The sequence below is a fragment of the Penicillium argentinense genome (assembly GCF_028826775.1).
Source record: "Penicillium argentinense strain IBT 30761 chromosome Unknown utg000010l_segment0_segment0, whole genome shotgun sequence".
Lineage (NCBI taxonomy): Eukaryota > Fungi > Ascomycota > Eurotiomycetes > Eurotiales > Aspergillaceae > Penicillium > Penicillium argentinense.
The window spans coordinates 2,648,804-2,673,044 of record NW_026622669.1 but is presented as its reverse complement, the minus strand read 5'-3'; the positions used below and the strand labels follow the sequence as shown (position 1 = coordinate 2,673,044).

General features: G+C 52.0%; 8 protein-coding genes across 8 annotated transcripts; 3 read left to right on the top strand and 5 right to left on the bottom strand.

Moving 5' to 3' along the window:
* Positions 1-598: 598 nt before the first annotated feature.
* erg5 (C-22 sterol desaturase erg5) lies at positions 599-2,500 on the bottom strand (the record flags this gene model as incomplete). The annotated part of the gene is made up of 4 exons (XM_056623167.1): positions 599-634; positions 695-1,943; positions 2,055-2,205; positions 2,341-2,500. The coding sequence occupies 4 exons, from the start codon at positions 2,498-2,500 to the stop codon at positions 599-601; spliced, it is 1,596 nt and encodes a 531-aa protein (XP_056470583.1).
* A 923-nt stretch (positions 2,501-3,423) lies between these two features.
* Positions 3,424-5,444, bottom strand: N7532_010675 (signal recognition particle subunit SRP68; the record flags this gene model as incomplete). Its single annotated transcript, XM_056623166.1, has 3 exons — positions 3,424-3,892; positions 3,966-5,096; positions 5,170-5,444. The coding sequence occupies 3 exons, from the start codon at positions 5,442-5,444 to the stop codon at positions 3,424-3,426; spliced, it is 1,875 nt and encodes a 624-aa protein (XP_056470582.1).
* Positions 5,445-5,831: 387 nt separating this feature from the next.
* N7532_010674 (putative translation regulator (Cya5)) lies at positions 5,832-9,710 on the top strand (the record flags this gene model as incomplete). Its single annotated transcript, XM_056623165.1, has 1 exon — positions 5,832-9,710. One exon carries the CDS (start codon positions 5,832-5,834, stop codon positions 9,708-9,710), a length of 3,879 nt encoding a protein of 1,292 aa, XP_056470581.1.
* Positions 9,711-10,634: 924 nt separating this feature from the next.
* Positions 10,635-11,375, bottom strand: N7532_010673 (Yae1 family protein; the record flags this gene model as incomplete). The annotated part of the gene is made up of 1 exon (XM_056623164.1): positions 10,635-11,375. One exon carries the CDS (start codon positions 11,373-11,375, stop codon positions 10,635-10,637), a length of 741 nt encoding a protein of 246 aa, XP_056470580.1.
* A 225-nt stretch (positions 11,376-11,600) lies between these two features.
* On the top strand, positions 11,601-14,559 carry N7532_010672 (MCM DNA helicase complex subunit MCM3; the record flags this gene model as incomplete). The annotated part of the gene is made up of 7 exons (XM_056623163.1): positions 11,601-11,670; positions 11,727-11,745; positions 11,798-11,849; positions 11,902-11,948; positions 12,013-12,121; positions 12,189-14,455; positions 14,523-14,559. 7 exons carry the CDS (start codon positions 11,601-11,603, stop codon positions 14,557-14,559), a joined length of 2,601 nt encoding a protein of 866 aa, XP_056470579.1.
* Positions 14,560-15,122: 563 nt separating this feature from the next.
* N7532_010671 (Spo7-like protein) lies at positions 15,123-16,505 on the bottom strand (the record flags this gene model as incomplete). The annotated part of the gene is made up of 1 exon (XM_056623162.1): positions 15,123-16,505. One exon carries the CDS (start codon positions 16,503-16,505, stop codon positions 15,123-15,125), a length of 1,383 nt encoding a protein of 460 aa, XP_056470578.1.
* A 331-nt stretch (positions 16,506-16,836) lies between these two features.
* On the top strand, positions 16,837-18,831 carry N7532_010670 (putative alpha/beta hydrolase; the record flags this gene model as incomplete). Its single annotated transcript, XM_056623161.1, has 2 exons — positions 16,837-17,169; positions 17,284-18,831. 2 exons carry the CDS (start codon positions 16,837-16,839, stop codon positions 18,829-18,831), a joined length of 1,881 nt encoding a protein of 626 aa, XP_056470577.1.
* A 3,594-nt stretch (positions 18,832-22,425) lies between these two features.
* N7532_010669 (MCT family MFS transporter) lies at positions 22,426-23,892 on the bottom strand (the record flags this gene model as incomplete). Its single annotated transcript, XM_056623160.1, has 4 exons — positions 22,426-22,588; positions 22,650-22,931; positions 22,972-23,077; positions 23,133-23,892. The coding sequence occupies 4 exons, from the start codon at positions 23,890-23,892 to the stop codon at positions 22,426-22,428; spliced, it is 1,311 nt and encodes a 436-aa protein (XP_056470576.1).
* Positions 23,893-24,241: the final 349 nt, after the last annotated feature.

The window sequence follows — 24,241 nt, the reverse complement described above, 5'->3', positions numbered from 1 at the left end:
GCACCAGTGCGGTACTTACACCATGCTCTATTATCGATGCATGGTCATATTGCACCAATTCATAGCACCTGTTAATCGTCGGTGATCGCTCCACGTCACATTGATGTGCTGTCCGATATGTTAATGTACACTCGCCACGGGCTTTAAACTATAAATTCCATGTAATATACTACAATGGTACCTGCTCCCACATGTGATACGACTAGGTAGACGAGAGATCATAAACATAAAAAGAATTAATATTATTCTAATGTGCATGGCTCGTGGTCATGTCGAACCGGGTCAGGAAAAAGAAGAACCCCGGGAATGCTCCATCGCAGCGCGCCCACATGGGCCGCAGTCATAAAAACAAGTGGATACGGGGTATAGGGGCCTCTAAAAGTTCACCCCATACTGACCAAATGCCAGGGCAGGGACCCATTACATCAAGGGTGTTGCCACGCCGGCCAAATCAAGATGAGAAATGAAAAGAAGTGAAACAGGCCCCTCCATCTCCAGGACAGAACGACCTCGTCAAATCGTAACCGAGCCCTTCTTTCTGGAGGTAGAGGCCGGGTTCCAACTTCACGCTTTTTGACTCTTGGGGAACTTCCGAAATTTAGGAGCGAGGGCGGAAGCTCAGCAAGCAGTCGTCCTGTATCAAACGGTCAGTAATCGGATTCCACGGTGTTGGAAAGTATTGTGAAGTACGTACCTGAGGGAAAATGGTGGCAAACACCTTGATGTCCTCAGACTGGGGAGTCGGGGTGTGCTCCCAGTCCATCTCCAGACTGGCCTTACCGATCATGGCAATCAGCGAGGAAACGGCGTAGTTCTGGCCCAGGCAGTAGTGGGGACCGGTGCCGAAAACCAGCCAGTTCTTGGACTGCTGCTCGGCATCACCGGTGATCCATCGCTCGGGCTCGAAGGAGTCGGCGTTGGGGTAGGCCTCCTCGTCGTGAGTGGCGGGCCAGACAGAAGGAATAATCATAGAGCCCTTAGAGACAGTGATCTTGTCGGTGATGGGGAAGTCCTTCTTGACGAGGTAAGGCACCATGATGACGGGAGGACGATAACGCAGGGTCTCCTTGACAACAGCGCGGGTGTAGGTCATCTGATCGATCAGCTCGAGCGAGATGGGAACACTGCGGTCACCGTTACGGACACGGAGGTTCTCCTCGCGGACCTTCTCTAGGAGATCGGGGCGGTCAGCCATCAGCTGGAACAACCAGGTAGTGGCGGCACTGGTGGCGTCCTGCGAGGCGAAGAGGAAGGTAAAGATAGTCTGGGCAATCTCAAAATCGGAGAAGTCACGCAGGACCTGAGGAGGCTTCTCGGAGGGGTCAACCTGCTCACCCCGGGCAATTCTCTCACGGTACTTGGCGGAGTCCTGCTGGGCCTTGACCCAGGCGTCCATAATGCACGAAACCTCACCACCGGCGGCCATGCGAGCCTTGGACTTCGCGGTACACTTGGAGAACTCATCCAGAACCATATCGGCGGCCTTCTTGCCGTACCAGGTCTTGGTGTAGGGCAGAATGATAGGGAAGTTGACCAGCTCCAGGGCAGCGGTGATCAGGTAGTAGTCGTCCGCGACCTTCTGGACGGCCTCCTCGGACATGTAGTAACCAACGAAGGTGCGGCAGGCAAGAGCAGTCATCAGCTCACGGAACTGAGGCATCCAGGGAGTGGGCTTGTGTTCAGCGGCAGCGGACTTGTCCAGGAAGCGCTTGAAGTACTCGTCGAAGACCTCCTCGACGCGGGGCATGTAGCAGGACAAAGCCTGGCGGGTGAAAAGGCCATTGAGACCCTTGCGGTAGTCAACGTGGGCCTTGCCATCCAGGAACACCCAGTTAGTCTTTCCGAGAAGCTTGTGGGCAGCGTCCACTACACATGGTTTCACGTAGGTGGGCGAGTTGAAGATCTTCCGGGACATGTCCCGAGTCGACGCAATAACGACGAACCTAGTAGCAATGTTAGTCAATTGATCCTGAGAAATCTCGCGGAGATCCGGAAGCGTCGAGAGAACAGGGTTTCTTGGGATCCGGGGGAGTGGGGGATCAGGTGCGGCTCACTTGTGGAAGACGGAGACACAGCTCAGTTCGCCGCTGTCCCATTTGGCCTTGTATTCGTGGAACTTGGGATTGACCGATTGCAGGAACGGGCCCATGAATGGGATCTTATACGCGGGACCGACGATGGAGCCCTTGTAGTAGTGGTACTTGACTGAAAAAGGGGGAACATGTTAGTAAATATTCTCCGACGCGTGATGAGGCCGAAGCGGCCGCGGAAAAAAAAAATAAAAATTGGCAAGGCAAAGAAATCACAAGAGAGGGGCTTGAAAAGAGGGATTATACTCACACTGATCGTAGACGACTGCAGCCAGGAACAAAGTCACCAGCAGCTTCCAGATCGTGAAGCCATCGAGCACAGAGGCGACAAGGCCGGCCGGCGCAAAAAGCTGGGGAACGACCGTCGCATCGGCGGAGGGCGAGACGAAGCTCCCGTTAACGTTGGCCATGATGTCCGGCAAGGTCGTGAAAGAGAGAGACCTTGGTGAGAGAAGAGAAATCCAGTGACCAAGAAAGGACCCGGACTATCAATGCGCGAGAGGTGGAGAGGGGAAGAAAGGAAATCGGTCAGGGGCGGGAACGCCAATTTCCACTCGGTTGCTGGGCGAGCCGCGAATGACTATCGAGGGATTATATGGTCTGACCGGCCCACTCCGCTTTGTCGGGGTTTAGTCCTATTACAATAGTCGTGTGGAAAGGAACCGGTCATTTTCATTTAGATCTCAACCCCATTCCTCCTTTCCCTTGTCTTCCCCCTCTGTGTGGTCGTCCTACACATTGCATAGTTTGTACAAACTCCGCCGGCGCCGAAGCGGGCCCTGCTTGGTCCCTGATGTACACTGTAGATTCGAGTCCAGACCACCACATTCCGGAGACGCCCTCATGCACCGTACCATGCAGTAACATACTGCAACAGACATCCCACCTTGCATCTATATCCCCAAAACCTCAGCGCGTTGACTCCATGCCGTTCTGCATGCATTGCTACATGGATTAGGAGTAGCGTGATTCGGCTCGAGAACGCCCGGCCGATTGGCGCTCCAAAGGGTTCCGGACGGCACGTGTGCTGACTAACGGCAACTCTCCATTGGCCGCGCGAAGTATAGAAAAAGATCGGATATTACTACATTGGAACCAAACCTTTTTGTCCATGACTGTGAGGCAACAATGTACAGAGAAGGTGGCCACGTAGTAGGCTGAATGCACCTTTCAAAATAGCAACACCATGGTAGAGGCATGCCAACACTTACGATGCCTTGGATAATGTATCTACTGATGATGAGGCTTTACAGGACAAGTAACAATGAATCTACAACATCATATATGATAAAACCGTAAGATCGGATCCATTGAATACGTAGCATAAATATGTTCACCGTCCAAACCCGAACCATCCCCGCTTCTTTTCCTCCACCGCTGGGGCCTCCTGCGCTGGAGCCTGAGCCTCGTGGGGGTAGTCGATATAGTTCCAAGCGACATCCAAAAACAGAGGCTTCACCGATACCGGCTGCATTTGCGGCGGGTAGGGTACGAGGTTGTGGAGGTCGGTTCCCTGATGGAATTGATTAAGTCGCTCCACTAGCGGACGCTGCTGGGACGAGCTGGACTGAGCTTCCAGTCGCTTCAGGGTCACAAGTCCACGATACTGGGCAACCAAGCCGCGCAACGTGGTTTCAAGAGTCCCCACCTGTTCCGTGGAGACATCCAGACGAGGGGGTCCCTGTGATTCAGCGGATGATTGCGGTGTCGCAGATACGGACAGGTTCAAGGCTTGCGCGAAGAGGGCAAGGGCCTCGGTAGGCTTTCCGAGCACGCCATGGGATCGTCCCAGAGCCAGGCATCTGGTTGAACAAAGAGTGAGTTATGTGCTGGGAAATAGAAGAAAAGATAGAAGAGGGCGATTCGATATCATACCTTAATGCTCGGAAGTAGCGTCGTTTGGCCTCCAGGTCCTGGACAAAGGGAGTGTCGGCAGCAACACCAGGCAACTCAAGAATGAAGTCAACACTCTGCAGAGTCGAGTCGTACAGAACAGCTCGCTCGCGAAGCTTGTTCAGCTTCTTTCCATTGCCTCCGTTGCGCTTGGCACTTTTGCTGCCCTGGGTCGCTTGCTCCTCGCCGAAGGCAAGACCGTCCTGCCCACCACATAGTACACGGTTACGACCAACGCGCCATCCAACAAGCTGGTAGTTAACAGCGGTCCGAGTGATCTGCAGTGCCTGCAAGCGCTTGTCACCCGGATCCACACCTTCACTGGTCAGGTCATCGATGGCGGTCTTCGTAGCATCCACGGCATCTTGACTGGCAATGATGACATGATCGTATGCAGCTGCCTGGTCCTTCGCCGAAGCGGACTTGCCCTCACCAGCCAGCCAGGCAGTAAGTCTGTCCTCTGCAGACGAAGCAGCAGCCAAAGCCTGAGAAATCGAGGCATCGTCCAGAGGTACGGTCCGCGAGCGCCATGTCACCGACTCCGGTAGCTTTTGTACCTCACCCTCGGCCGTTCGTCGTGTTCCTGCGGCTTCTTCGGCCAAACAGGAAGGATCCAGCTTCTCGACCTCGGAACGGATTTCAGAATCGGAGGGGAAGTATTCAATCGCGAGGGAAGAGGTGGGCTTCGAGCGGGGCAGTTTCATCTGATAGGCGGCATAGCGGAGACTTGGGTCGACGGTACCAGTGAGCAGATCCCGGAAAGCGTCCTTCCTGACTCTCTGACCAAGCGCAGTGTAGATGACTCTGGCAATTGCATAGTCGTACAGGCACTGTTCCCAGCGTCGCTTCTCCAGCCACAACGCACCGGAGATGGTAGCGAAGTATGCCCGCGCTTCAAGGACGTCAATGTCGCTCGCCCCCGTCGATGATTGCTCGTGCAGCAGCGAAACCAGATGCTGCGCATACCCCTTGGCCTTGTTCAATCGCGAAATTACATGGCTTCTAGTCGCACCGGAAATACTCTTGGCATCGGGGTCTGCGGAATGTGTCGATTTCATGTGCATCGCCTGCGCCCAAGCTCGTTCGGATGCGAGAAGCAATAGGTGTACATATCTAGATTGAAATTGAAGTCAGCCAGCGCACTTTTTACTTGTCACGATTCATGCCAAAGACATAGAAAACATACGCAACATTTCCTCCGACGTTCTCGGCGGTAATTTCAGGTTTGGCAGTGTATTTGCGGCCTTTGGGGGTGGCTTGGCCCAGCTTCTTGCGAAGATTGTGCAGTCGGCGAGTGGCGTGCGCCCGGTAGGCATTGTAGTCGCCCACCAGGTGCAGGTCTTCCCGCTCCTTGAAGATAAAATCAGTGATCTCCATTGTGGCGATGCGACTGGCGAAATGGAGGGGAGTCGGGATCCTCCAGGTTTCGGCGAGGTGGTGCGCGGGAAGGCGGTGCACCATTTCGGCCAAACGAATGGCCCGACGCAGTCCGGCAATTTCCAACCATCTTTTGTTGCTCCCGTCTGCTTTTGCTCCCTGCTTGGGTGAAGCACCGCTGCTCCTGGAACCCTTCACAAATTTGGATCGATCTGAAGCTAGATATCTCGAGCTTCACTTTCCAGTTTACGTGCAACCTTTTAAAATTTTCTCTCCGCCTTCTCGGTACGTGTGGCACCATCAAAAACAGCTTGCTTGAATCTCAACGCCGGAGGGAAAAAAAGTCACTCGTGAACACTGGTCTCTGACTTCGCTCTCACCTACACAGAGCTATCCGAGACGATACGATGCGGCCTATTGATCAACTTCGGTGACTTCAGTGTTGTTTTAACACCGCGACGATTGGGGGTGATGTTGGAACGGGCAACCGCCTGTTTCGAGAGCGCAGGACGGCGTTTCTTCCGAGACTCCCATGACGCGATTCGAACACGGAGGTCCTTGTCTCGCAACTTCTGGAGACACAATGCCGCCTCAGAGGACTTTTCCAATTGGTTTCTCGCCCTGGTACAATCCCCGGATAAACGCTCGTCCTCCGCTCTCAACCCGATCCCCGGAAGTCCGACGGCCCTCGATGGAGGAACGCCTTTCCTCGACTTCTTATATCCTCAAGCCACCCGACCAGAATCAGTCTTCCGGCTATCTCGCAATTCAAAAAGACTGGGATCGCGTCGGAAGAGAAAATCATTACTCGGCTTCTCACGAACATACACGTCCGAAGCAGTCTCGAACCCTCCGGCAACGCTTCTTGATGACCAGGGAGTACACAGAGCATACTCACATGGAGGCCCGGCAGACCCACCTAGCCAGGCCATGAAAGATCTTTGGACATTACTGCAAAGCCAAGACACGGACTTTGATAAGGCATGGGTGCTGTACCTCGCCGCCGGTGAACCGCCAGCAATCCGCACCGCGCTTTGCAGTTATCTGTCAAGGTCTGGCCGGCGTTCAGATCAGGACTTGGCCTGGCAAGTATTTGGCCAAATCCCTCTCGAAGATCGCTCGGCCGATATTTTCCTTCCCATGGTCCATTCGCAGCTCCGATATGAGGACCCTACGAGGTTGAAGCAACTTGCCCAACAAGCCATTCAGTGCGACCTTGCAGATCGCTGCACTCCATGGATTTTCGCGTACTTTTGGAAAAGGGAGAGGTGGACAGATGCTGTCGAAATTTGGGAAATGCGGTCGTATCTGCAAACATCAGCCAAAAACCCATCGCCACAGACGTACTTCTCGCGGATGACAGAACACGCAATTCTTCAAAAGGGGCTTGAGTTTACCAGGCATTTGCGATACAATCCAGACCAAAGAATTCCACCCGCCTTGAGCCTTGGACAACAGCTTTTGGAAACCATTTATCAGTCCCCAAAACAACCTGAACACGGCTCTTTAGATGCTCTCCTCGAAATTCTCAAGTCATGCAGCGAGATTGGTTTACAGACGACGCCATATTATCTCAGCAGCATCAGCACCCTCCAATCATCATCAACACGCTCTGGCTTTTCCCGCTCGGCGTTCTTTTACCATCAACTACGCCGGGAGCTACCTCGTTATGTGCCTTCGAAAGATCTGCTCAATCGGCAACTGAGCGCACTTCAGTTTTGGGCCGCGACTGGCGAGATTGAATTCTTCCTGGAGGAGTTCATCTACTTCTATGGAAAACCGAGTTTCAGAGCTTACCGCCACGCCTTAAATTGCTTTTCTCATGCGGGCGATGTTTCCAAGGTCGACTTGATTTTCAATAGAATGTTGGCGGACTATGGAAAGCCGTTCAATTGTGGCCCTCTTGTTCCATTGCTCATGGTTCATGCGCAAAAGGGGAACCCGAAGGAAACAGAGCGACAATTCCAGAGAGTGAGCAGTGAATTCGGCCTTAAACCGGATACGTACTGCTGGAACGTGCTTCTGAAGTCGCACGCGGCCAAGAATGATTGGGCTAGTATGTGCTCTGCTTTCACGCAGATGCTGAAGAATGGCGCCAACCCGGATTCGCATACTTTTGGTACCTTAATGCAAATTGCAGCCAAGCGAGGCGATATCGATAGCACTCGTCGGCTGCTGAAAGAAGCGCAAGACTGCCAAGTGCGCATTACGATGCCACTTCTCCAAGCAATCATCAAGGCATACTGTCACAATGGAGAATTGGAACTTGCCGAAAAACTTGCGGGAGCCTCTCTGAGTCTTAACGCTGAAGGCTCGTCCCTCAAAATGTGGAACACAATTTTGCTTCACTACGCGCGCAGAATGGACGTGAAGGCCTGCTATCGAATCCGAGCCCGCATGGAATCTGCCGGTGTCTCACTGAATGCTGGCAGCTACTATGCAATTCTTCTTGGGCTCGTTCTGGCTGGCAGGACCGAGAGGGCGCGACGAATGCTCAGAGAGTTGCACAAAAAGCGTCGCATGTATGCCACAGAGATGCATTTATCTCTTATCCTCCATGGATTTGTCCGGGAAGGCAATCGAGATATGGTGCACATCATCTTCCGTGAGATCCTTGAGCGATTTGGCAAGGCTGGCCCTCAATCAAATCTTTTGTACCTCAAATATCAGGTCCAACGTGATTTGGAGATTGCAAAGGAGAATGGAATTACGGAAGGTGCTCGTTTGCGCCTGGCGCTTGGAGAACAGGTTTTACAACAATCGATTGAAAGATCTGATCCGGCGCCATCGGTTTCCGATGCTACAGACTATGCATTGTCACTGCAGTACCAGCATCTCATCAAAGAGTATGGGAAACGAGGCGGAGTTGAGCGCGCTCGTGCACTCTTCCTACAGTATGCCGATGGCAGAACTCCGGAAATGCCACAGGGCAAGGATCCCAAGCGGATTCCAATGGGCATTCTGGCTGCCATGATGACTGTTCACCTGAAGGCCGGAGAGTACCAGAAAGTGGAGGATCTCTGGAAGATTCTGCTCTCTGACGCCATCAAGAAGGCCGGCCGCATCCATCTTGACATGCTCCAGGATCCCCCTGTCCCAGCGCCCAAATCATCCGAAAAGAGCGTCCCCGCGTCAAAGACCCAAGATATTCCTGCAACACTCAAGAACTCTGAGCCCAAGTCCACTCATGCTTCTACTTCACCGGAGAAGAACATCATTCTACCCGCGCAGCGCTTCATTCTCGGCCAAGCCCTTTCCATCTACATGCGGGCCTTGGGTTACAAGAACGAGACGAGTAGGATCCGCGATATTGTTGCGCATCTTGAGCATCTGGGTTTTGTATTGACCACTTTCAATTGGTCAACATGGGTGCAGATGCTAGCATCTTCCGATAACTTCTCCGATCAGCTCAACGCTTTCGAAACCTTTGAGCAGAAATTCGCTCCATTTTTCCCCGGCTGGTATAAGCTTTTACGCGGATTTGGCTTGAAGTCTTCTGCGGTGCCTAGGGAGGTTTGGATGCTGGAAGCTCCCCAAGCTGAGCGATGGGATAGTCTTCTTGGAAAGAAAGCACGAGGGCACTGGATGAAGATAGAGCCGGACCTCCCGCAACCTACCTACTACACCATGGCTTTCCTTGCAGCGTCACTAAACCGCATTCGAGATAAGACCATCTCCCAAGGAAACATCGAGCTCCAAATCGTGAATGCTGCAGCCCCCAAAACAGTCAAGTTCCTTGGGCAAATGCCGTATAAGCGTGACAAGATCCAGGGCGTCTTAGTTCGAAACCGTTCAGAACAACTTGACAAAGCGAAAGCTCCGCACGAGCGTCGTGTCGTACCTGGTGGTGTTCTCGGTGTTGGCGGAGTTGCTAGGTATCGAAACGACCTTTTTGACGAGGATGAGGAGCAGCCTGAACTTTCGGGCATTATCCCTATCAGTGACTTGGCAGAAGACACGACCCATTTATCTTGGATGGAAGATCTTGGCGAAGTTGGACCAGAGAGCGTGATTACCCCCGAACATCGAATTGATGCCGAAGGACACGTTCGTCACTCCCGCCAGAAGCGCCAGCGAAGTCGCAAGCTACACCTGGCTGGTGTCGTTGGCCGCGAAAAGGTGCGATACAAACGCTCGGAAAGCGGAAAATCGAATAACGATTCGATATTGCCGAATGTTTCGACGATGGGAGGTTTGTCTTCGATGGATCAACAGCCACTGGCGGAGGACGAGCCTTCCGCTGTCAGCCAAGTAACAGAAGTGCACCACGACCAACATCAAGCTGAAAATGTTGCGTCGGCCACAGAGAACCTCGACGGAAAAAATAGAGGAGGAAAGGCCGATGAATAAAGTGGACACACCTCTTTCTGTATATTGATTTGTTTAATTAGCCCACTTGCATATATCCTGTCTATATAGTCCCAATGTATCATATTTCACTCTGATCCTCCTAGTCATTTCGTCAGCCGCAATTCGTTCTACATGCACCAATTACGAGCTCTTGATGGTTCTGCCAGTTTCAAGTAACCGCGACCCTTGGGAGTAACTATGCATTTGACTACGAGTAGATGTTAGATTCACATATGAGTTCTGAGATCTTGACATATTCTTTTTGTTGCACACAGAATGTTTCAGTACATGAGCGTAAATAAGGGCGATGCATCAAAAATGTGCAATACCCCAGAGGCACCATTCGTTTTGTAAAACCGCCGCAGAATCCTTTTCAATCCACCCAACGTCTCTTGAGTCCACTCGAATCAATCGTATATTTTTTACGAGTTGCCACAGTTGACATTCCCATCCAACACTCATCTTCAAATGTGGATAATGGTTTCACCACTCACCTGACTTGAAGGGGAACCCTGAAAGGAAAAGATCAACTGTGGGATATATGTGATTACGGTGTCAGGACCATTGCTCGCTTGAGAAGGCTGATCGGCAACCGACAAGAGTTGACGGGAAAGTGATCTGGCTTGGCGAATGGTTCTCCAGCCTAAAAGAGTAGATCCGGTATCTCGGCCGGAAGGACCAACGTTGCCAGGAATTCACTTGACAACGGAGAAATCAGTACCATTTGCGGCAAACCTGTATGGCACCGCTTACATGTGCTGGATATGGGTTCGTAGCTTTTGTTACGGACCGGTGGGGATATTGGTGCTCACGCTGAGCCGACGCTCATGCACAGGTTGTTTGCTGGTTCGAGGCGCAAAAGAAAGAGGAGCCGAAGAGGATGTCTTTGTGTTTGTCGGTTGCTCTTGCCTTTGCACAAAAGCTTCAGCTCCGCTCAGTTTCTGCCTTCTTATCGCTCTGTGGCCCGGAGGCATCCTTTTCCTCCAATGCCTCCATGTTCTCCTCCCACCGCGGCACGGCAACACGTTCTTCCCAGCCAGATACGACAGTGTCTCCCTTTCGACCCAATTGGGTCTCAGCCATCTCTTCAGCCTTTCTTTCTGCGACATCCGCTTCCGTGGGAGGGCCAGTCGGTTCGGATCCACCTTCAAAACCGGCAAATACAGATTGCACATCCAACGTCTGCGTGGCTTCTTGATATAGATTTGCGATCCGCTCTCGTAGCTCTCGACGCGCGTCTTCAGTAGCTTCTTGACGAGTATCGTGGGCCAGTGCTGATGCCGATCCGGAAGCTGTACCGCGTGCTGGCTTTTTCACAACGCCGGAAACGCTCCGGTCCTCAAGTCCGCGGGTTATTCCTTCTAGAATACCAAGGATAGTTCCCGCTCGCATGCCGAGCTGTGCGCCAACGGGAAATCCCGCATCAAATCCTTCTTGCACATGTTCGGTTTTGGATGTCGAGACGCCATCACGATAGCCTGCCGTGACGTGCTGTCGGCGGAGCGCGGGGAGATCGTTTAGTTCTGCGGATGGCTGCGTTCCAGCAGGTTGGTGTGCCCGGGTCTCGATTGCGTCTGGGGGCGAGGAACCAAAGATATCGTCCAGGGAATTGTCGACCTCATTTTCACCAAGGGCCGAGCGGGCGTCGTTTTGTTTTGAAGCCATGGCAGTTGCGGCATGGCGGGGCAGACGGTGGGTTCAGCCATAATTTCTGAAGATCTGCAGCGGTCGCCAAAACTCTGATTACATAAGTAACGCGAACACGTCGACGCGCTCCAATTTCAATTTTGCCTAATCGGGTGAGCGTGCACTTCTGACTTTCCATCCTCCGCCCCCTCTCCTTCTTCAAGCGCCTGTCGCAACTCCCACATTGAATCCACGACACCCAAAATGGATGTTCAGCTGCGCGATGAGGCCACGCAGGATCGCGTGCGGGCCGCTAAGGAATTTCTCGATCCCAGTAAGTGTAGCCTGGAGGGTTGTGAGAATTGCTGTCTAACATGTTTTTTTCTTTAGGTGATAACCGGGCTAGGAGGTTGGTCAATCTGCAATTCCTTGCCAAGATTCGCTCTGACCAAATTTTTTAGTTATCGCGCCGATATTGTGGTGATGCTCAATCGCAAATCGCGGCGTTTGCTTGTGTGTTACTTCCCCCCTGCAACGTAGGGACGAATACTAATGATCGCCGCAGGTCGACCTCGATGAAATCCGCCAACATAGCAGGGAGATGGCCGATGGGTGAGCTGATATTCTGACATCGAGAAATTTGACTGGCTGTATTTTTGACCCTTTTTGCAAATAGGCTTCTTACGTCTCCGTTCGAATATACCCAAGCCTTCGATGCAGCTTTGAAGGACATCGTGAAATATTTGCCAGGATGGTCTGGAAAGAGGGAGACAGAGGACGATGTGGTGCGTATTTATGGATTTACAATGTGCTCTGTGAAGAGAAGATGTTGACAATCAATCTCCCAAACAGGTCTACTACTGCGCTTTCCACGGCGCGTTCGGAGAGTTCTCTTGCAACCCTCGCACACTGGGCTCCCAGCACTTGAACCGCATGGTGGCTCTTGAAGGAATCGTTACAAAGTGCTCTTTGGTCCGACCCAAGATCATTCAGAGTGTTCACTACAGCGAGAAGAAAGATCGTTTCTTGGCAAGAAAATACCGTGACCAGACTATGACCGCCAGCGGTGCGACAAGTTTGAACGTCTATCCCCAAGAAGACGACGAAAAGAACCCACTCATCACCGAGTACGGCTACTCTACATATATGGACCACCAGACCATCTCGATCCAAGAAATGCCCGAACGAGCCCCGGCCGGTCAACTGCCCCGCAGTGTCGATGTGATTGTGGACGATGATCTGGTTGACTTCGCCAAGCCCGGAGACAGAATCCAGCTGGTGGGTATCTATCGTACTCTTGGTAACCGCAACGCCAGCTCTGGATCGTCCACCTTTCGAACCGTTGTGATGGCGAACAACATTATCCAACTTTCCTCCAAATCCGGTGGAGGTGTCGCTCAGGCTACCATCACCGATACGGACGTTCGAAACATAAACAAGATCTCCAAGAAGAAGAACGTTTTCGAGCTGCTATCCCAGTCCCTGGCACCTAGTATCCACGGACATGATTACATCAAGAAGGCAATTCTCCTCATGTTGCTTGGTGGTATGGAGAAGAACCTGGAGAATGGTACCCACTTGCGTGGTGATATCAATATCCTCATGGTTGGTGATCCCTCCACTGCTAAGTCTCAGCTTCTTCGTTTCGTTCTCAACACTGCCCCATTGGCCATTGCTACTACTGGTCGAGGATCTTCCGGTGTCGGTCTGACAGCAGCTGTTACCTCTGACAAGGAAACCGGCGAGCGTCGACTGGAGGCTGGTGCAATGGTTCTCGGTGACCGTGGCGTGGTCTGCATTGATGAGTTCGATAAGATGAGTGATGTCGACCGTGTTGCCATTCACGAAGTTATGGAACAGCAGACTGTTACCATTGCTAAGGCTGGTATTCACACCAGTTTGAACGCCCGATGCAGTGTTCTTGCCGCCGCCAATCCGATCTACGGACAATACGACCCTCACAAAGATCCTCACAAGAACATTGCTCTCCCTGACTCTCTTCTGTCTCGTTTCGATTTGCTCTTCATTGTTACAGATGACATTGAGGATGCGAAGGACCGAACCATCTCAGAACACGTTCTGCGAATGCACCGATACCGCCAGCCAGGAACAGAGGAGGGCGCACCAGTTCGTGAGCAGCTTAACCAAACCCTTGGTGTCGGCATTCAAGAGCAGGGAGAGAAGAACAAGTCTTCTGAGGTCTTTGAGAAATTCAACGTCATGCTTCACGGTGGCATGGCCAACACAGCTCGCAGCAAAGGCAAAAACAACGTCGAAATCATCAGCATCCCCTTCATCAAGAAGTACATCCAGTACGCCAAATCTCGAGTCAAGCCCGTCCTCACAAAGGGTGCGGCCGATCATATCATTGCCGTTTACTCCGCCCTGCGAAATGACGAGCTTCACGGCAACAAACGCCGTACATCCCCCATCACACCTCGTACCCTGGAGACATTGATTCGTCTTTCAACCGCGCACGCCAAGGCTCGCCTTTCGAACCGAGTCGATGAGAAGGATGCCAAGCATGCTGAAGCCATTCTGCGTTTCGCCATGTTCAAGGAGGTGCAGGAGGACAAGCGCACCAAGAGACGCAAGGTGACCACTTTCGACGAAGACTCGTCCTCGAATGACGACAGCGATCCCGAGCTCGATGATAACGAAGATGACAATGCTCCTTTCCGAGGCAGCTCCACAGCCACCCCCGGCCGCCGAGCTGGAACTGCGCGAACTCGTGCTGCCGCCAGCTCCGCCATCCCCGAAGACGAGCTGGAGAGCCAAACTACCCGTACCCAAACCCAGACCCAGACGGACACTCAAATGTCCGTTGCGTCCTCGCAGCCTGCCTCCCAGCTCGTGGAATCACAGGACGACTCACAGCCCGCCTCTTCGTCAGCACCACCACCCATCACACCGGATCGTATGGCTGTCTTCCGCCAGACCCTGGGTCCTCTCATGGGTTCGCGTGTCTTTATTGACAGCGACACGACCAACGTCAACGATCTTATTGAGGCTGTCAACACGGCTATCCGCACTTCGCCCAGCCAAGGTGCTGCCCAGGTCTTCTCCCGACCGGAGGCCATCCAGGCTTTGCGTGTAATGAACGAAGAGAACCTGCTGATGTGAGTATATCCCACTGAACACTGACCATATCAATACATCACGGATAACTAATCATCTACGTAATAGGTTCCTCGAGGACGATGACAACGTCTACCGTATTTAGAGGCTGGACGTGTGATATTTGTGCTGGGCTATAGTGGTTTAGCCCTGGTTTACGGGCATATTTCTGCAACTCGTTGCATTGGGATGATATCATGTTTCTCTTTCTGTCTGGAGTCAGGCGTCGATGCATTGAGGGATCTGGATAGGTTCAATTCGTTAAGAGTGAATGGAAATTCATATCTCGAAAGTCTTAAAGTAGGTCTAGACGTGGAATCGTAAGTGTACGTGGTTGAACTTAGCAATGTCTATTAAATTCGGAGTCATTCCTGTCAGCTAGTTGATATGTGCTTTAACGCTTGTGCAGCTTTGCTGTCCTCTATTTGCACAACCCAGAGGTTCAAAATATTTGATGTGCCGTGCCCTCCATTTCTATCGAATAGAGCTATGCAAAATGTCGTAAAAGGCAAATTGGACTACTGAAATGGTATCTATAAAGTGCGGGATCAAAGTATAAGAACGAATGTCGACGAACACTTCGAACAGCAACGCATCAAGTGCCAGTCTCCGAGCAAGATGCAAGGCAGTAAACCGGCGAAGCCCACAGCATGAAAAAAGGACATAATTCTAAGCAGCAGTATTCGATTCAGGTACAGAGGTCGGTATGCTCTCCTTCTCCTTGTCCCCCACCATCACGGAGTCATCTGACGAGAATGACGGGGTTCGCACACCTTCGCGCACTTGTGCCTGCGTCAGAGGTGACAGCCCACGGCGCAAGGACTTTGAGCCCTTCCGTTTGCGCTGCTGGGGGCTCTGGTCCCCACCCGACAACGAAGGTGTTGTACTTCCACGACGCGGACGGCCAGAGGCAGAGGAGCGTGAAGGTGGTCGATCTTCGACGTCGACAGGGGTGGTGCTGCGTGATGAGTTACGGGAGTGAGAGGATTCGGAGCGCGTCCCCCGACGCACAGAGGAAGCACGATGTTCCTGGCTCAACTTGGACGAGATCGACGGCTGGTGCTGGTGTGAATGAAACCGGGGCTTGCTTTCCGACTCCAATGATCGGTGCAAGGTGGCAGCAACCAGACGGCGGCGTCGGGAAGCGCGCCATCCCAGCCCAAATCGCCCGAACCACCGTCCTTCTGCCTGAGCGATCTGGCGCTCGCGCTCGCGCAGTTGGTGACGCAGCTTAGCTCGGCGCTCGTTCTCGGCACACCAGAAGTCGGTGCGGTACTGATCCCATTTATCGCGGAACTCCGGCGAAAATGATTTGGGCAAAAGCAGAAGGTGTATATAGTCGCCTCCGGGACTGAGATCCTCCTCCACCAGACCCGATTCGCTGTCTGCACCACTGTAATACTGCTGGTAGTGCTGCCGACTACCGCGCTTTTCGTTCGGATGACGTTCGATCAGGTGAAAGTTGCCTGTAGGGGAAGGGAAGAATGGCATGGAGAACGGGAACAGGAAGGATATATAAGAGAGCAACTCCTGCCACCAGGGGCCACGGATCACAATGATCTTGGTGTTCATGGTGCGCAGGCCGCGGTTGGAGACGGCGAGCCAGCGTCGTGGCCAGCGGATTCCACGCTCCCATTGCCCTGTGCCCCAAACCAGCAACGCGGTCACAACTCCTCCCAGCAGGGCAACCTTCTCTCCCATCTCTACCATCCAATATACGGAGCCGCCGACGCCGCGGCCATCTTCTCGCGGGCGAAGGAATAGTGCGTAGGCAAAGTAAGCAATCCAGGTGGCTAACAGCAGCAGGAAGAACGTATTCTGGCGGCGGCGTTCACGAAGAGCCAGGTACTGTGCCCGTAGCGAGGCCTCCATGATCAGGAGATTCAAGTAGATCTGGGGAGGCGAGTCGGGGGCGATGGCCAGCGGATCTGGCGTGGAAGCTTGTGGCGGGGACGACGAGTCCGTCGAAGCTTGTGCCAATGGCTCCGGGGTGGGAGCGCGGGCTTCAGGCACCGGGGCGCCCTTGACAAGCTGGTCTAAGGGCGAGGCCATCGTTGTTTAGCAGAGAGTGACGGCCGCAGCGGCCAAAGGTCGTTGGGGGAAGGCAGAAGCAGAAGCCGCGGAAGCGAGGCGGAAGGGAAGGGGCGCCGATCAAGACATCATCCTCCGCCTGCCCACTTTTCGATCTATACACCCTCCTTCCCTTCCGCGACTTCCTTGGCGGATCTGCTGCGGCACAGCTGTCTCGTCGGTCGACCGCTGGTCTGAGTGTCCCTTTCGACCCTTCCATCCGATCCTACACCCGTCCTTTGTGTATGCGCGTCTGCCTGTCGGGGTTAAGCGGCGTGGCCGATTGTCTCCGTGGTCTCAAATTTGCTCGCCCATGAGCCTCGCTCTCCTTCCTCTCGCGACAGATCCCCTCTATCTGTCCGGTTCTCGCACGGCGCCTTCGCGACTTGCCCCTCGCCACATTGCCCAATACTGGGCCTGCACTCCGCGCCTCGCATCATTCGCCACCAGCATTCCCAGCCATCGCCAAGCCTCTACAATGGCGTCGGAGTCCCTGAACCCATCCGACAGGGACGCTCGCGAGCATAATCGCAATTCGAACCCAAACGGCCGAGAGGGCACGCCGTACGCCGCCCGCGCGGCCGCTGGTGCCGCTGCTGCCAGCTCTTTCTTCCCGTTGGGATACCGCGAAGGCTTTAGCCAATGGGTAAGTAACTTGGAGTCTGCCAGCTCCCACCCTCTTCTCCGTGCGATTTCGTCCTACGCGAACAAAAGGCCGGGCTCGATGAAAATTATAAATGATACTGACTATTTCTTCTAGTGGGCTCGCCTTCCTGCTGCCGCCGCCGAACACAAGGTCCTTTCATATCTCCCCTACCTGCATCACCAGCCCCCGACCCATCTTCAGACTGGTAATACTGCCGAATTTCCAAATGGTACAACCCCGAGCAGTCTGCAGTCCGCAGACTACAACCAGGAGGGCCAGATCTCAACCAACTCGCTCAATGACCCCTTTGGTCCGCGTCGATGGAGTTCAAGCATGGTCGAACTGAGTGGCAAAGACCGCGCACTCAATGAGTTCTCTGTTGAGAGAGTGGGCGAAGACACTGATCAGCATTTGGTCATGCTTCACGGCTATGGTGCTGGCCTGGGCTTTTTCTACAAGAACTTCGAGCCTTTGAGCCGACTGAAAGGCTGGCAGCTTCATGCACTGGATATGCTAGGCATGGGCCGCAGTACGCGACCCGCTTTCAAGATCAAGGCCAAGGAGCGCGAGGATGCGATTCGAGAAGCCGAGGCGTGGTTCATTGATGCTCTCGAAGAGTGGCGCATCAAACGCAAGATCGACCGCTTCACCCTGCTCGGACACAGTCTCGGTGGCTACATGGCTGTGGCCTACGCTCTCAAATACCCAGGCCATCTGAACAAGCTCATCCTGGCGTCGCCAGTGGGTATTCCCGAGGACCCATATGCAGTCACCGCGGGCGTATCTGAGCCCTCAGAGTCTACTCTCGCCAATGAGCTCACTCAGGACCAAACAGATATCACTGCGTCGGCTGCGGTTCCAGGCAGTGCGCCCAAGTCCAGTGATGGCAGTTTCATCACTGGTCGGAACCCCGAAATTCAGGCTGGATCTAATCAGCCACCGCGTCGGAATCTTCCTAAATGGTTTGCGTACCTCTGGGACGCCAACATCTCGCCCTTCAGCTTGGTCCGGTGGACCGGACCTCTAGGGCCGCGTATTGTCTCCGGTTGGACATCTCGACGCTTTTCCCATCTTCCAGCCGAGGAAGCGAAGGCACTGCACGACTACTCGTACTCGATCTTTAGCATGCGTGGTAGCGGTGAATATGCCTTGGCATACATCCTGGCCCCAGGTGCATTCGCACGAAGCCCCCTCATCCGCCGAATTCACGGTGTTGGCCGGCAGATGATTCAACCTGGGACGACAAATCCCTTTGAAACCCCGACATCATCTTCCTCTTGCTCTATCCTCCCTAAATGCGCCCCTAAATCTACGGCGCCGGAAGTGGAAACCCCTCCCACATCTCCTGCGCCAGCTCCAGATGCACCAGTCCCAACCCAAGAGCCTCGACGTGAAAATGGTATTCCTATTGTCTTCATGTACGGTGACCACGACTGGATGGATGTATCGGGCGGTCACGCAGCCGCAGCACGCCTGGACGAGGAGAAATCTCGCGTTCTAGCTACTGCCTCTCCCGAAGAACGGGATCGTGATCAAGGCTCATCTAAAGTTGTGGTCATCAAAAGAGCTGGACATCACCTCTATCTTGATGGATGGGAAGAGTTCAACAACTTCGTTCTCTCGGAGATGGAGGATGTGAATAAGCGGGAACGAAGTTCGTGAAATGGAAGGTTATCATGGCGATGCGATGCCGATGAACGATGGTAAATGAATTTTTTTGCTCGGAGCACGCTCTATTCCCGGGCCTGTACAGTTTTGTCTCTTCTCTCGGAGTTGTCGGCTTGGTGATTGTTGATACTATGTAATATTTACATTTAGACCGGATAAAGTTTTTACCTCTCTTGCTTTCCATTTACATAGAATTGAAATAAATCCATGAGCATGTGCATCGTAGCGAGTGTTGACACTTGAGGACAACTATCACCCATGGGCCACCAATTTTGGAGCCTGCTCCGTGATTATCCATTTATCCTTGAAAACTACAATGTGTGGAGCATCGTTGCGGCATGTTTTCTCTACCGGGCCTGAGGTCACAGTCGACTTCTAAGCCCCACCCAGAATACTTCCATCGTGCAGCATAGTAGCCGCGCCCAAGGACTATTTACCTTGACCCTGATTGCAGCGAGAACCATCCTGACCAATTAAAATTCAGTCTCAAAATTATGAATTTCCCAATGGATCAATACTTTGAATGGAACTAGAAACCTATATCGCGACGTTGAATCTCTGACCATGACTCTTCAGGGAAAGCACGCAATTGTCATCGGAGGATCCCGAGGAGTCGGGGCGTGAATTGCCAAGAACTGGCGAAAGGGAACGCCAAATCCTTATTACCCACTCCGCCTCATCAAACAAAGCCGAAGAGGTAGCGAAGGAAATTCAATCTCTCGGGAGAGGCAAGCGCAGTCCAGGCAAACTGTACCTTTCCCGACGCACCACGTGCCGTTGTTGACGCCGTAATCAACGCATTTGGTCCCGGTATCGATATCATAGTCAATAACGCCGGTGTAGGCGACGAGCTATTCCTGGAGGACGTCATAAATGATCGTTTCGATAAGATGTTCTATACCAATGTGCGATCTCCAACGTTTCTGGTAAAGGAATGTCTGCCTCATGCGGAAATATCTCAGCATACGTTCGCTCGGTCACTTTGTCGTGGACTGAGTCGCCAAGGGAATTGTTTGCTATTTTCCAGGAACTCTAGAGTAGAAATTATTGCAAATATCCAGATCCTTGGTAAGATAATGTGAAGAGAGTGATATCTAAGAAAAAATCACCCACGGATGAATCTTCTTCTTCGATAGCGACGAGGATTTGTCCTGAATCCGATTAAGAGTAGCGCAATGACGTAGGTGTCTGGTAATAGGCGAAAATTATGCTCGAGATACCCTTGCTGAACACACAGAACAGTAAGAGGAAGGTCAAAGTACCTTGCTTGGAGTAGGCGGTCAGATAAGATAAGCGCGGTTATATATCGGCGATTTTGGCGAGGCGGGATTTTTTGCATTTTGCCTTGTCGAAACTTTCTGCTTGACGTGGAACTTTATTTTGGGCACCGGAGAATACAGGCAAAGTACATATTCAAGATTAGTCTTTGGTTGGTGCAGAACATAGAACTGATTTCGGCATCTTGTTGAGCATTATGAAGGGTCAATGCAGCCTTGGCGAACTGCATGTAATGTCTTCCAGGGTTAAGTCTGTTCAAGTTGTTGGTTCTCTGCGGAGTGGGTGTTATGAGCCCGAATAATTTGGATAGTCACATTTGGGTAATTTAGATAGGTCATTGAATATGAAAAATATTGAGACCTAAAGAGAAAGCGCGATGCAAGCGTACACAAGAATTCACTGAATACCTACTGCACTGGTCATGTGATCATACGTGGTCATCCAGGCAGAACATTTACTCATCAGAGTTTACAAACGGCACTAGTACAGCTCACAATCTCAATTCATGAAAGTCACTGAGTCGGCCCTAATCAGCCTTTTCCTTTGAACCGATTGGACACGGAAGATCAACATAATCAAAGGTCCCAGCAACGTTCATGAAAGTGGAATTTGCCGGATGTGTTGGAGCTTCATGATCGAAGTCATGCTTCACGTATGCTAGCGCAATGCTAGTCCGCACAGTAGCATGTCGGGCCGCGACTTTTTCAAGCACTTTGGAGACCTTAATGTCAATATCGCGTGCTTGCATTGACAACCTGTTTGGCTCGAATTCGAATCATCGTGCCGTGGCGTCTGAAGTTGCCACTTCCGAAGGTACCCCGTGGACATATTCCCATCCCTTCAGCATGGCATATCGGAATAATATCGCGCTCGAAGTCACGTCTTGTTGCACTACACTGACCCTGATAAACGCAGCAAGGGCGCATGCTATGGTCTCGCGCATCTGTTTCGGGGATTAATGAAAACATTTATGGAAAAACGAGAAATTCTTACATTGATTTGCTTAGCTCACGACCCAAGCAGGACTGTCACTGACACCCAGAAAAAGGACCTTTCGGATAGAACCAATTGGTTGAGAGAAGTCATGACTTCTTCAACAGAAGTTCAAAAGCCCCGCCAGTGTACATAAAGCTGCGCGAAGAATATGTGGCACAAAATCCAACTATGGTATGTCATGGGTCATCTTGTTTACTGCCTCCTCAATACAAGAGCTTGGGCAGATATAGCTGACCGGATATAGTTCAATCTCTCGATAGCAACGCACTTGGCGATGACGTGGTCCTGGGCTGTGATTTTGTCGGCGAAGTTGTTGAGCTTGGAAACTCGGTCAAGCGGTACAAACTTGGTGATATTGTCGCGGGTCTGATCTGATGGGGGTGGGTTATCTTGTGCGAACACACTCTTGGTCAGGCTAATAAGAGTACAGGGGAAAATAAGGGCCTCGTTAGATATTCTCAATACTCCCTCGTTATCCTTCCCAGTACCGGCTAGTCTATCTCGCCATCACGTTAGCACAGTCCCCTGGCCTGTGCAACAGCGTGGCTGGCATTGTAATGAAAGAAGACCCTTGCAATTGACCGTGAACAGCAGAAGGGGACGAGCGTCTCGATCTTGGGCTGTAGCTGTGAGTTGTCCTCAAACTTTCCTCACATGACAGTTGGTATTAACAAACCTATCAGCCAGTGTTGGGCTTTATGCGATTCACTCAGCTGCCATGTATGAGCTAGAGGTTATCACTACCTGCAGCCCAAAGCCCGCAGACCTGGTGCGCTCATACGGTGCTCAACACGTCTTTGATTATTGGGATGAAGCAGTAATTAGTAATTACCAAGATTAAGGAAGCTGCTCCGAGACCCAAGCACATTTTCGATACGATCGGCAATACAACCTCTGCACAGTCTGATCAGGCAGGATAAACACAGAAGAGGTCACATCGGGAACTCGAGTCACTGAAGTCTTGGTGTGGACGTCTTTTTTTTTCTTAAGGATCACTCGTAGCGGAGACTTCAAATGGCCGGTAATTATACACAGTGTAAATGTGGATACCAGATATCTATTTCTAATACATTGAGCTTCCTCGAACTGAAGCAGGGAAATTGGGAAAATGTGGATGCATGGCAGTTCCATTTCGCAAAGTCTGGGCTTGGATACGGCCCTTTTCTGTTCGCCTAGTTTATGCTTTTGTGCTGTACATCGATGAAGCAGTTCGAATGCAAATCTATCTATCTATTCCCGTCCAAAATGCCCCAACATAAAATCCAAAATGGTTTCCTCGGGCACAGCAGGGTATGAGAATTGAAAACTGGCCGGTCACACTTTTATGAGCCACTTCCACTCATACTTCAAGCATGACCATCGTGCAACAAGGAAGCTGATCAGACAAGCAGCGAATATACCGCCGAGAACTGCAACCAGTTTTGATGGTCCTGCAATCTGGAGCAGCTCACCACCAATGGGGATTCCAACTAGAGTTCTTTGACGGGATATCAGCAAACGTGGAAGCGCACCAGGAAGGCAATAGTGGAAATATTTACCCGAAGCTTCCGATAAAATAGCAGGTCCCCAGCCATTGACCCATCTCCTCAACTTTGCAAAGACGACCCACGCACACAGCTGTCAAGCTAATATAGCTGCCAGTTCCAGCGCCCAACAGGAGACAGACTGGGTAGAGCACACCGAGATAGTTACCCACAGGCAGCCAGAGGACAAGCGTAATCAGCATGGTCAATGCCACTGTCAGTGACATGGTGTTCATGGGTCCTACATGGTCGGATGCGATACCGGAAACCAGTCGCCCCACGGCCGATCCTCTGGTTCTGTCAGCAATGATTAAAAAATGGCTCACGGTATACGTACACATTGTACATGACGAGCATATAAGTTCCCGTGGTTGTGTCAAATCCCTGTGCCGATGCATAGGAAGGGAGCAAGCCTTGACAGACAATGAGAACGAGTTCGGCAACTGAAGAAACGAGTTAATTGAGACATCCCAGGCACCAGGTTCCATAGAAACTTACAGAATACACCAGTGGTGACCCATATGAACCTGATGTCCTTAAAGCAGTGTAAATCAATGCTTCCTTTCCGCGACTTCGTCGGAAGTCGACCTCTCACGCAGAGATTTCCCAGGCTCAAGAAAGCCAGGAAGATGAAACCGAGGACACGAAGTGCCCAGGCCCAGCCCAGACTGTCCATCGCGTGTCTCAAAATAATGGAGAAGATGATTCCACCAACGCTGGATCCAGCCAATGCAATGCCAGTAGCAATACCCAGGCGCCTTTTGAACCAGTGTGAGATGGATGCGATTGCTGGTGTGGAGAGAAGCGAGCTGCTGATCCCACCCAAGACTCCGAAACAGAGCATGAATTGGTAGTAGGTCTTGCAATTTCCCATTAAGAAAATCGAGAGTGTGTATAGTATAGATCCGATTAAAGTAGGCCATCGCGGACCGTATCTGTCGAAAATCGGGCCACTCTGTACACCGAGCATCATGCTCAGAAACACAAATACTGAAGATATCCAGCCTATTGCACTTGAAGAATAGGATTGCAGCTGATGTTTCGCCCAGTAGGATTGGAAAATTCCAAGTGTATTCATCATGCCGAACGAACAAGCCAACATCATGAAGGCCCCGACCACGACCAGCCAGGCCGTGAGTCCGCCTTCAGGGCATTCGAAGGAATCATTTTTCTCGATGGACGCTGTATCGCTCGAGGTATGGTTTTCGTTCTTTGATTCCGATGTGTTGCCTTGTTGTTCTTGGCTTCCCGAACTCATGGTAAATTTCGTCTCCTCATGGGTCCGGACCAGGCATATACAAAACGATATGAAATCCGAAAAGAGAGCTGGTGCTCCCGGGTGATCAGTGCTTTGACTGAAGGAAAATAAAGTTTTTGATAACTGAAGGTTCGTGGGAAGACGGCAATATCGAGCCTAAAAATAAGAGCGGGAGCAAGAATACCTCGACAGAAGCTTGGTGGTTGGTATGGAAGGGCAAAAGGTATGCGGCCCCTTCGGCCTTGAGACAGCGACGCGTGTTCAAATAATGGCAGTTCCTTACTCGATTTTGTGGAGCGTCTTGAGTATGTTGTGCACGCAATTTCTCCGACGGTCTGATATTGCCAAG